Source organism: Hemiscyllium ocellatum, chromosome 3 (genome assembly GCF_020745735.1).
Source record: "Hemiscyllium ocellatum isolate sHemOce1 chromosome 3, sHemOce1.pat.X.cur, whole genome shotgun sequence".
Taxonomy (NCBI): domain Eukaryota; kingdom Metazoa; phylum Chordata; class Chondrichthyes; order Orectolobiformes; family Hemiscylliidae; genus Hemiscyllium; species Hemiscyllium ocellatum.
The window spans coordinates 9,640,075-9,653,330 of NC_083403.1; the positions used below are offsets into that span (position 1 = coordinate 9,640,075).

Below are 13,256 nucleotides of genomic sequence, written 5' to 3' on the forward strand. Positions count from 1 at the left end.
AACACATTTTCAGCACATTGAGGCAAGTGTGATACTATCTGTTTTGCACCAAAAAGAGATAGATCAGGGTTTTTCTTAGATTGTATCGAGTTAAGTGCAACAGATGACTGAAGAAACTTGGACATTCAGGTGCATAGATCTTTAAAATGCCTCGAACAGGTGCAGTAAATAATCAAGAAGGCTAATGGAATGCTGGCCTTTATATCTAGAAGTTTGGAGTCCAATTATGTAGATATATAACCGCAGCATTACAAAGCCCTGGTTACAGTGTAGTACTGCATCTGACATCAAAGCTTAGGAGGACGTATAACTGTAGGTTTACAAGAATGATGTGTCGACTTCAAGTTGTGAGGAAGTTGTAGATTAAGCGTTTTTCTCTCGAATTTAGAGGGTGGAAGAGTCCTCTGATCAAAGTCTTCAAGATAATAACAGAAAAAGACAAGGTAGATAAAGATAAGCTATTTCCACCGCTTCTAGATTCGAGTTCTGGAACTCTCTACCAAAAGCAGCAATTGATACTAAATCAGTTATTAATTTTAAAATCTGAAATAGATCTTTTTCTGTTTAGGAAAGGTATTAAAGGTTGTGGGTGAAAGGCGGGTATATGAAATTAGGCCATAGATCAGCCATGATTTCACTGGATGGTTGAACAGGCTCAAGGGTCTGACTGGCCTATACCTGTTTCTGTTTCATAGAGTCATACAGCATGGAAATAGACCCTTCAGTCCAACTAGTCCACGCGACTATGTTCTTAAACTAATCAATTCCCACCTGCCTATGCTTGGCCCATTTCCCTCCAAACCTTTCCTATTTTAAACATGTTTTAAATATCTTTCAAACATTGTAACTGTACCTTCATCCACCATTTCCTCTAGCAGTTCATTCCAAATGCAAACCACTCTATGTAAAAAATGTTGCCCTTCATGTCTTTCATCTCTCATCTTAAAAATATGATCCCTAGTTTTGAATTCCCCCTCTAGGGAAAAGACCCTTGTCATTCACCTTATCTATTCCCCTCACAGTTTTATAAACCTCAGTAAAGTCACTCCTTGACCTTTTTACACTCCAGTGAAAAAAGCCACTGCCTTTTTAGTCTATTTTCATATCTCAAAGCCGCCATTCCTGGCATCATCCTCGTAAATCTTTCCTGGATGCTCTCCACTTAAATAATATCTTTCCTACAATAGGGTTCCAGTAATTTGTACTCCAGAAGGTCATAACTGCAGTGACAATTTCCCCTTCCCTACCATATAATTGTGAAATGGATGCTTTTGTGGTGAGGATGGTAGTGTGTGAGATACCATTGTGATACATGAGAGAACACACACCACAAGCCCCTCAAAAATGACAGTTTTTATAAACATTACTGAATCCAGTGTTTGATCTGAATAATAATTGTTTTCCATTACAAAATAATAAAATGTTAAACTTTATCACAGATTTTTGGACAAAAAACTAATAGAACATAGAAAAATACAGCACAGAACAGGCCCTTCGGCCCACAATGTTGTGCCGAAAATGAATCCTACTTTAAAATAAAATAAATTAACCTACGCACCTTTCAATTCAATGCTGTCCATGTGCATGCCCAGCAGTCACTCAAATGTACCTAATGACTCTGCTTCCACCACCACCACTGGCAACGTATTCCATGCATTCACAACTCTCTGCGTAAAGAAATTACCTCTGACGTCTCCTCTATAACTTTCTCCTAATATCTTAAAGCTATGACCCCTCATGCCAGTCAATCCTACCCTGGGGAAAAGTCTCTGGCTGTTGACTCTATCCATGCCTCTCATTACCTTGTATACCTCGCTCAGGTCACCTCTCTTTCTCCTTTTCTGCGGAGAGAAAAGTCCAAGTTTAGTCAACCTCTCTTCATAAGGCAAGCCCTCCAGTCCAGGCAGCATTCTAGTAAACCTTCTTTGCACCGTCTCCAAAGCCTCTGTATCTTTCCTATAGTAGGGTGACCAGAACTAGACACAATATTCCAAGTATGGTCTCACAAGGGACTTGTAGAGCTGTAGCAAAACCTCGCAGCTCTTAAATTCGATCCCCCTGTTAATAAAATCCAAAACGCCATATGCTTTCTTAACAACCCTATCCACTTGCGTGACAACTTTGAGGGATCTATGGAATTGAAAACATCTATTCCTCCATACTGCCAAGAATCCTGTCTTTAATCCTATATTCAGCATTCAAGTTTGATCTTTCCAAAATGCATCACCGTATTTATCGAGGTTATGATTTGTAGATGCTGGTGTTTGACTGAGGTGGACAAAGTTAAAAATCACACAACACCAGGTTATAGTCCAATAGGTTTAATTGGAAGCACACTAGCTCTGCATCCTACCTATGTTGCGTTGCAGCCTGCAATACCCTTCGATACTATCAACAGCATCTCTGACCTTTGTGTCATCTGCAAATTCACTAACCCACCCCACAACCTCCTCATTCAAGTCATTTGTAGAAACTACAAAGAGTAGAGGCCCAAGAACAGAGCCCTGCGGAACACCACTCAACATTGACCTCCAGGCAGAATACTTTCCATCTACAACCACTCTCTGCCTTCTGTCAGCCAACCAATTCTGAATCCAGGTAGCCAAATCTCCCTGTATCCCATACTTCTGACTTTATGAATGAGCCTACCATGGGGAACCTTATCAAATGCCTTACTGAAGCCCATATACACCATATCCACTGCTCAACCTTCATTGAACTGTCTCATCACCTCCTCAATGACCTCAATAAGATTAGTTAAGCGTGACTTGCCCCTCACAAAGCCATGCTAACTGCTTTTATTCACGCCATGCTTTTCCAAATAGTCATAAATCCTATCCCTCAGAATTATTTCCAGAACCTTGCTGACCACAGATGTAAGACTGACTAGTCTGTAATTGCCAGGTATTTCCCTGTTACCTTTCTTGAAAAGAGGAACAACATTTGCCTCCTTCCAATCCTCCGGTACGACTCCTATGGAGAGTGAGGAAGCAAAGATCTTCACCAGAGGCTTAGCAACCTCCTTGCTTGCTACCTGGAGCAACCTGGCATAAATCTGGTCTGGCCCTGGGGACTTATCAATCTTAATGTTAGCCAATCCCAAGTCCCTAATGTGGTTGAATTGAAAGGGCAGTGTTCACCTCAATTTGTACCTCTAAACTTGTTTCACTATGATTGAGCTAATCATGCCAGCATTCCAATTTCAGACAATCTGTGTGCCACAGGATAAAAAGAGGGCAAAAAGAGGCCCTCTCTGGAGACCAGCAATCTTTCTGCTTATCCCTAGGTTCTATCCCAGAGGGAAATCTGTGAGTTTGGAATGACTATACTGATTATACTGGATCTGTGGAGAATACAAGAGGAATACAATTTGAAGAATACACGATGGGTTGAACCAGGATTTCTCATTTGTTAGTTTTATCATTATAAACTTCTGGGGTAGCAGCAATATAACTTTTAAGGAGCTTGTTTTTTCTTGTCTCACTCCCAATGTGGCAGTGAGTACCAAAGAATCCTAAGCCAGGCAGGCCTCAAGCCTGAAACCTCGGTTGGCCTCTAACAGAAAATCATTCTTGTGTACATGATTTGAAGTACTTGTGTACTGAATTGTAACTTATAAATGGGGAGGTGATAACCTAGTGGTATTATCATCGGACTGTTCACCCAGAGACCCAGGTAGTGTTCTGACACTGTTTGAATCTTGCCATGGCAGATGGTAACATTTGAATTCAATAGAAAAAGTCTGAAATTAAGAGTCTTATGATGATCATGAACCCATTGCTGAATGTCGGAAAAACCTATCTGGTTCACTGATGTCCTTTAGGGAAAGAAACTGCCACCCTTATTTGCTCTGGCCTACATGTGACTCCAGACCCATAGAAATGTAGTTAACTCTTACCTGCCCTCTGGGCAATCAGGGATGGAGCAATAAATGCTGGCCTAGCTAGTGATGTCCATATCCCATGAATGAATAAAGGATAAAGGAAATGCATTTGGAAGAGACAAATATTTAATAGGATATTTGCAGGTTATTCTGGAAGGGTGAGGTACAATGCATTAATGGCATTCTTAACCTTTCATTATCTTTGTGATGTTCTCATGTTTCAGGTTCCAAGCTATGAATTCCTGACTGAAAAACTGCAATTTTATCAGTCACAACATAACGAAAGTGTCCGATCGGGCTTTTTTGATCTTGTCTTCTTCAAGGATGCAATGACACACTTGATGAAAGTGAGATTTCAAATTTTAGTTAATCATAGAATGTGCTGTAAATATTATATCTATGCTTTTCATAAGATAAGGTCAGAGTGGAACTGAAGTAAAACAAAGTTCTGTAAACAATTCTTCACAAAAAAATTCAAATCTTTCATAAATATTACAAATTTCATTCAAATCTAGTCAACATTTTGTGAACTAGCTTTATTCCTAGCATTAGGAATTTCAAAATATAAATTACATTCTTCATAAGAAACTGGTTTCATTTAGCACTAGCCTTTTTGGTTCCGGCAGCAGACTCAACATGGGCATCTACGAGAAACCCAGTTACCTGGATTCCCCGCCCCCCCTCCCATCTTATCCCAGTTCCAACCTTCCAACTTGGCACTGCCCTCATTATCTGTCCTGGCTGTCCATCTTCCTTCTTACCTATCCACTTCACCCTCCTCTCTAACCTATCTATTACCCCAACCTCCATCCACCTATAGCACTCTCAACTACCTTCCCTCCAGCCCGACCCCCCTCTCATTTATCTCTCCACCCCCTCAACTCACAGCCCCATTCCTGATGAAGAGCTCTTGCCTGAAACGTGTTTCTCCTGTTCTTCGAATGCTGCCTGACCTGCTGTGCTTTTCCAGCACCACACTCTTAACTTTGATCTCCAGCATCTGCAATTCTCATTTTCTCTTACACCTTCTCCCACCCTACCTCTTGTAAAAACATTATCCCTTACTCACAATTCCTCTGCTTCCACTGCATCTGCACCATTCCACCATATAACATCCCAGATGGACTCCTTCCTCAAGGGCCTCAATATTCCCTCCCATGTCGTCGATGATGCCCTCCAGTGCACTTCTTCCACTTCTCACACCTCTGCCCTTGAACCCTAATCCCCAATCGCAACAAGGATAGAATTGCCATGGTCCTCACCTTGCACCCCACCAACCTCCAGATACAACATATCATCCTCCGCCATTTCCACCACTTACAAACAGACCCCACTACCAGGGATATATTTCCCTCCCCATCCCTATTCACATTCCACAGAGACCATTCCCTCCGCGACTGCCTTGTGAGGTCCACACTCTCCTCCAACTCACTTTCTACTCCCAACACCTTTCCTTGCTATTGCAAGAAGTGCAAAACCTGCACCCACAGTGCCCCACTCACCTCGTCCAAAGCCCTAAAGGTTCTTTCCCCATCCGACAGAGATTTACCTGCACTTCCACACATATCATCTACTGTGCCTGTCGCTCTCAGTGTGGTCTTCTCTACATTGGGGAGACAGCTCACCAACTTGTAGAATATTTCCGAGAACATTTCTGGTACCCACCGCCCTGTGGTCAAACTTCCCCTCCCACTCTGCCAAGGACTGCCTCCGCCACTGCCAAACTCTAGCCACCCGACGTGTGAAGAAAGAACTCCCCGTCTTTCGCCTTGGAACCCTCCAACCACACAGAATCAATGTAGATTTCACCAGTTTCCTCATTTTCCCTCCTCCCACCTTATCCCACATCCAAACTTCCAACTCAGCACCACCCTCTTGAACTGTCCTATCTTCTTTCCCACCTATCCACTCCACCCTCCTTTCTAACTTATCACCATCACTCCCCCCCACCTCCATCTACCTATCACATTCCTTGCTACCTTACCCCCCCCCACCCCCCCACACAGCCCCACCCCTCTCCCATTTATCTCTCATTCCCCTTGGGTCACCCCCTCATTCCTGATGTAGAGTTTATGCTCAAAATGTTGATTCTCTTGCTCCATGGATGCTGCCTGAATAGCTGTGCTTCTCCAGCACCACATTCTTTGACTCTCATTACCAGCATCTGCAGACCTCAGTTTCACCTTTTGTTGGAAACTGCAAGAAAAAAGGTCCTGTATGATAAGCAAGTTCTTGTTAATTTGAATTCCAATGTGTCTCTCAAACACAACTTTTCATGCCTCTATTTTCAAGACTACAGTCACTGCTTCCCTGAATGTTATACTCTCATTCCTTCTAAGGATTACATTGGATATGCAACACAGAACTAAGTCATTCAGCCCCACCAGTCCAGCCAGTGCTTATATTCTAATCAAGTCTCTTCCCATCTTTTCACATCTAAATCTGCAGTTATAATCGTTTGTCCCCTTCTCTCTTATACTCTTGTCTAGTTTCCCCATATCTACAGAGAAACCTCAATTATTCAGCATTTGATTATCCAAATATCGGATTATCTGGCAAGATCACAAAGTCCCAATGCTTGGCTAAACTACGTTATCTGTCTTTCAATTATCCAGAATTTGATTAACGGAATGAAATACTCCCTACCCATGACCATTGGATAATCGAGGTTCCTCTGTGCATCTGTGTTAAACTGTCCTACAAGTACTTCCTCCTCCTCACATTGCCATTCTATTTAAGTCAATCTTTAATTCTGCAAACTCCTGCAGTACCTTATTCTTTTCCAAGATGCTATTTCAAGGCTTTCTGTTTCAATCTAACTTGTTTCTGCACATTATCCATGATGGATCTATTTTACCATCAGCCCATTTTTAATCATTGAGACAAACATGGCTTTATTTTGATGCAGAGTTGTTTGAAACAGTATATTTATCCTCAGTATTTTTGTAAAATTAGTCTAAAAACATGAGATTATCTATGGCCTTTCCTTGGCCAATTAGATTAAATCTAATTGTGTTATGTCATAACATAGGGATAGCAAGCCAAACCAAATCAGCCTCCGAATCACTACTGGATTCGCAACACAGTGAAATTACAACATTCAATGATCCTCAAAATTGCTCAGTTGTTCCTAAACAGACTTAATAAACAACAGATCTTGGAAATAAAGTTTATAACTTAAATAAAAATTAACTATTTATTATTAATAATGTAACAGAACAAAGATAAACCAGGTTATCTACTCAATGACTACAATCTGAACCCAATTTTCTTCGACCGTGACCCTCACACACACAGACAGGCTGACAACAGACACAGTCTATGGATAAATTGGAAAGAAAGTAACTATTTGAAATTGCCAGTTCAATTAATCAGCTTCGGACAATGAATGTCAGTCCTTCATTAAATCCTTGGGCAATGAACTGTTCACAAGCACAAAGAACTAGATATCTTCTTCAAATTCTGATGATACCAGTTAGCACAACCAATTTTGACAGACACCTTAGAATACTTAATTATTTCTTTCAGACTGGGATTCTTTCCTCAGAACATTCAACAATTTGATAACTGGAGTGAAAACTAGAAAGAACAAAATAGAGCAGCTGTCCAGGAGCTTCTCAAAATCTGCCAAAACCCAGTTTAGAATAAGAATAAGTTCTTTTTTTCAGTCAGTATCTTTTTTATATCAAACTGTGGTTGGCTGGTTAGCACTCGCCTTGACTTGATTGACCAGTTTAATATCCAACCAGCTGCAAGCCCTGAGCATTTCCACAACTCAATGCTGATTCATCAATATTGTTCTTAGAACAGAAATTAAGTTGCATTAAATTCCACATCATTTTCCAACAAGCAACATCTGCTTTCATTCACCTTTTGAAACAAGGAGGTACTCAAAGTTCAACTCTTAACCCCCAATCTCAATTGCAAATCAAAAAAATAGTGATGCTGTGAATAATTATAATAAAAGCTAGATACCTTGCTTTATCTGTTTAATTAAAGCTTTGTATACATTGTGATTTTATACTTGAAGGAGATTGGTAAACATTGACAATTTATATTGCTTCTTTAGTTTCTTCATTTAAAAAGACGTATCCTATTCTGACAGCAAATTGACAATGTTTTACAGATATCACGTATAATCCGGACGGATTGTGGAAATGCTTTGCTGGTAGGAGTTGGAGGTTCTGGAAAACAAAGCTTTACTAAGCTGGCATCATATATTGCTGGATATAAAATCTTTCAGATCACTTTAACCAGGTAAATACACATTTTGCAGAAATTGTATAGTTGCTACTGAGATTTAAACATTTTTAGGATAGATTGATATTCATGGAAAATCATATAGAGAGCAATGTAGTCATCAAGTACTCAATAAAGCACTTCCCTATTACTTACAGAAGAACCAAGTACATAACAGTAGGGACAGAATGTTGGGTTTCCAGTTAGGACACTTACGTAAGGGTCAGTTAGGGCTCCTGACTCCACAATGAGTGGGAAAAAGTGATTTTCCTTTGAATCTGCAAATTGAACTCAGAAGAAGCAGCAGCCTACCATTTCAGATAAGAGAGGGAGAGACCATCTCACCTCGTGGTGTTCCCTCCTCAACCTATAAGCTAAAAAATGGCCAGAGTGTCAAGCTACTATTATGGTGGGGTTAATTGGAAGCACACTAGCTTTTGGAGCTAGTGTGCTTCCAATTAAACCTGTTGGACTATAATCTGGTGTTGTGTGATTTTTAACTTTGTACACCCCAGTCTAACACCAGTATCTCCAAATTATGGTGGGGGATCACCTCCATACAGTTGTCTCTTTGTGGCCAAACTGTTGCCAGGCGGTTGTGGGGAGACTCGAAGCCTGCCTTGCCTACTGTTTCCCGCTCCTTGTCTGCCTGCAGACAGCTAACCCATTCTGAATGCTGTGGGGGAAATCTACAGGCTAAATGAAAAATTCCAATTGATCTGCTGATTGGCTTTATGGATGGATATTCCTTGGCATTGGGTTATGGTGAAATGGTGCTGGCAGGCAGGCCAGCAGTGCAAAGTTGCATGTCTGCCCACTTCCATACTCACTCATATTTGGGCATGGAAAATTTTCCCCAGGTATCAGACCGCCATAGATGTGGAACCACCATATCGAACGCCCAGCTCCCCCCTTTATGAAAAAGAAATTGCCAGTGGAACTGACCAAGCAGAGTATCATCTTACTTAAACCTTACCTGTTCTGACTTTCCACCCCAAATGCTCTGTAACACATGATTCATTGTCATTAGGTTTCAGTCTTGCAAGCTCCACCTCAGACACTAATCTCAGAAGTTGAATTCCAATCTCGGAGATGCTGGGCAGCCTGAAGAAACTGTATAGTAATTGCAGAGGTTCCCTTCAACTTGCTGCACAGGCTTGTCATGAACACCACCAGACCACAGCATCCATGCAGGTTCCAATGTCTCACATAGTGTTGCCATCAACACTGAGATGGCTACCATCTTAGTTGTGAGGTTCACTGTAGAAATGAACCACTAAAGCTTTCATGTAACCCAGCCTTCTATTCTGAGGGAAAATATTAGGAGTGTCAGGGTACTGCCTGTGCAAAGGGCATTGACTCCATAGAATAGGAATCTTTCTCAGAACAAGTGCTGTCTTGCCACTCACTCCTTCGATGCCACTGGCTCATGTCCAGCCAGACTGCTGCCAATGTCAGTGCAGTCTGTTGTCATGGTGCCAGGCTGTTCAAGGTCACCTTCCAAGTTGTATGTAGTATTCGTGGCATCTCGCACCATGAGGAAGGATGCCATGTCAGCAAAACCTCTTGAAGAAGATGCCAGTACTTTTCCTGGTGTAGTGAGCCTCCAAGATTCATCACTGTAATATGAGAGCTTATCGTTGTTGTCTGTTGCAGTCTGAAAAGAATTATTGCTATAAAAGTAGAGTATAGATGTTACCTGGACATTTACAGAACAGTGTTGGCTATGACCTGACTGGATGCTGTATTCATGGCTGCACCATCTAACCTATCTCAGAAACAATTCTGTTAAAGCAAAATCACATTATCGACAGTTTCCCAGTAAAATTGAAGTAAAAAAAGTGAACACATCCTTGACCTAGTGCTCCACATCTCTACTCTTTGGCATTTCAATAACTTAGGCTATTTTGTGATGATGCTCCCAACCAGCACATATCCAAAAGGCAGTCCTACCAGAACAGACCAAACATTTTTGAAAATGCAACAGGGGAAAAGTAATTCACGAGCCTCTCATCATGATTGCAGTAGGGAAGAAAATAAGAGCCTCGGAATAACAGTAAAAGTAACAGTTCTCAGCCACAGATCATTTCTTGTGTGTTTTTATTTATTTACCTGTTGGAGCAATAATAGGAGACTGAGTAGACTCCAAAGGAAATTCTAAGCTGCAGTGTTTAATCCTGTTGAATACAAGCATTTGATAATTAAATATTAATTGCTGTTTCATTCAATACATTCATCAAAACTTTTGATCAAACAGTAGCACAATCTCACATTTTCTGAGACTCGATGCAACGAGCAAGAATGAATCCAAAGAATATATTTGCCTTCACACAATGACTTCAAAGAATCCTGTCTGAGGATCACCATCTTGTTGTGCTAGAGAGGCTTGTGTGTACCTGGGAACCCGAGCATAGCTCCTGACAAGGTCATCCATGATGATCAGGTCAAGGAGGAGGTTCCAATCAAAGCACTGATCCATGAAGACCTCAATGGCAGAGGATGATAACTGAACTTAAATTGGAATATCACAATAGCTGTGAAGGCAAATGAAGGCTGCAATAGGGAAGAGTCACCAGTCATCTTTACCTCCAAACCATTGGCCTTCGAACCCCCCAACTACCAAGGTTATAATAGTGGGTGTCTGTGCACCAGCCTCCCCACAATAAAAGATGTCATGCACAGGTGTCCTCACAAAAGGTTAAGAGTCCTACTTACACCCCAAACAAAAGTCCTATGGTGATTAGCTAGTGGCAGAGGGGGCTGGACTGTGATAGCTGGAAGCTCCTGGTCACAAACTGACTCATTAGGCAGTGAGTGTCTGATTCAGTCATCTTGCTCCTGGACGAGGCAGATTGAGCACTTCAGCAGCTGCATCCACAACTGAGCAGCCCTATTTAGGATCTGCTCTGCTCATCCCCATCGGGGAGGGGGCTGGAAAAGGTGTCCGATAAATAGCCTGCATCAAAAATCCTGACTGGATTACTGCATCCAGGGGGATCACCCACATGCAGTCAGAAATGAAGAACAATACACTTTGGAGCCTGGAATGTAAGAACCCTGAAGGACCCAGCTAACAGTGACTAACCTGAGAGAAGAACAGTAATCATAGCCAGAGAGCTGCAAAGTTTCCAGATTGACACAGTTGTTCTTTGTGAAAGTTGCCTTTCAGACAAAGGCAACTGAAGGAGGTGAAAAATGGTTACACCTTCTTCTGGAAAGGGAAGGCTGCTGATAAGTCTAGAATTCACAGTATTGGATTCGCAATGAAGAAGCAGCTTAACAGTTGTCTCTCTGAACGTCCTGTGGGGATCAATGACCCATCTGCCTGATGCTCAGCAACAACCAGATGTCTACAGTTGTGAGTGCTTATGCCCCAACCCTTAACTCGGAGGAGGAAGTAAAGGAGACTTTCTATCCACCTTGACACACTATTGACCAGTATCCTCAAGGAGGACAAGTTAATACTTCTTTAGAGACTTCAATGCCAGGGTTGGTCCAGACTACAACCTTTAGAATGGCACCATAGGGAGGGAAGATATTGGAAACATGAACTCTAATGGAGTCCTTCTTCTCACAAAATTCCTGATGAAGGGCTTTTGTCCGAAACGTCAATTTTCTTGCTGCTTGGATGCTGTCTGACCTGCTGTACTCTTCCAACACCACTCTAATCTTGGCTCTCACAAAATGTGCTGAGTACAGCCTCATCATCACAAACATGCTCTTCCTTCAGAAAAATAAATCCAGAGCACTTTGGAGAAAGGCATCTAATCAATTATGTCATTGTTGCTCCAGGGACTGGCAGAATGTGAATGTGACCAGGACAACAGTTGGCCTGGATGACTGCTGCACTGATCACCACCTTATCCATTCCACAAAGTCCATCAAAATACACAGAAAGAAGAGGGTTCAGGTGAAACAGACCCAGCCAAGATTCAACATAAAGAATTTGGATGAAACAGTCACTACACAATATATACAGGCCTCACCTACTAAAAGCCTACCTCAGGAATACTCAGAGAACAAGGGTGAACATCAATGTCTGCTTAAATCAACCATTCTCAGTACCTGCAATAACACCTTCGGGTACCAGTCCAGAAATCATCAGGACTGATTCGATGAGAATGACAGGGAAATTGAACAGTTCATCTCCAAGTCAAGAACAGGCTTCTGTGAGCAGCAAAATGATATGAACTGCAAGGTCAAAAGAAGGGCGTGTGCCAAACATAAGACTGATGTCCTGATGAGAGTATAGGAGCTCAAATATAATCGGTGGACTGATAAGGCTTTTGAAATCCAGCAACTGGCAGCTGCCGGTGACACAAAAGCCTTCTTCAGTGCCACTAAAACAATGTACAGTCCAAGCTACTGTGCTCTAAAATGGACAAAATCTGCTCAAGGACATCAAGGCAATAAATACCTGCTGCAGAGATTGTTTCCAAGAACTCCTCAACCATAATACACCTCGGTCTGCTACAACTCCACAGTTGTGTTTCTCTACAACCTTGAGCTGTAGAAAGTCACGCTATAGAAAACTGCTAGAGAAAATTGCACTGCAGAAGATTGCTATAGAAAATCATTATAATCATTCAGTAGAATGTTTGCATTATCCAAATAGCATCCACAATCCATCAACCACACTATAGTTAATTTGGGTTGGCGAAACACCATTATACAGAACAACCTGTACCAATGTTAACTTGGAAATCATCAAACAAATCCCCAGAGATCCATGCAAGGTGACATGGGAGAACCTCCCAATGTGACCGAAGTGCAAGATGCCATAAGGAGTCTCAGAAATAACAAAGCTGCTCTCCCTGATGAGATTCCTGCAGAAGTCTGAAAGTGAGGTGACCCACAGCTCCAAGAAGCTGAAAATGTGTTGCTGGAAAAGCGCAGCAGGTCAGGCAGCATCCAAAGAGCAGGAGAATCGACGTAAAAGGGCTTATGCCGGAAACGTCGATTCTCCTGCTCCTTGGATGCTGTCTGACCTGCTGCGCTTTTCCAGCAACACATTTTCAGCTCTGATCTCCAGTATCTGCAGACCTCACTTTCTCCACAGCTCCAGGAACACACACACGCTTTGCTTTTAAATGTTTGGCTCAAAGAAGAACTCCTCTTGGTGCTCAGAGTTGCT

General features: G+C 41.9%; 1 protein-coding gene across 1 annotated transcript in view; it reads left to right on the forward strand.

Annotated features, from left to right (window-relative positions):
* LOC132834399 (dynein axonemal heavy chain 8-like) overlaps window positions 1–13,256 on the forward strand; it is a 1,143,262-nt gene that overhangs the window by 900,387 nt on the left and 229,619 nt on the right. Inside the window, exons 60-61 of the mRNA XM_060853284.1 lie at window positions 4,108–4,230; window positions 8,010–8,140. Of these exons, the coding sequence (XP_060709267.1) occupies window positions 4,108–4,230; window positions 8,010–8,140 (254 nt within the window). The remainder of the gene's footprint in view (window positions 1–4,107; window positions 4,231–8,009; window positions 8,141–13,256) is intronic.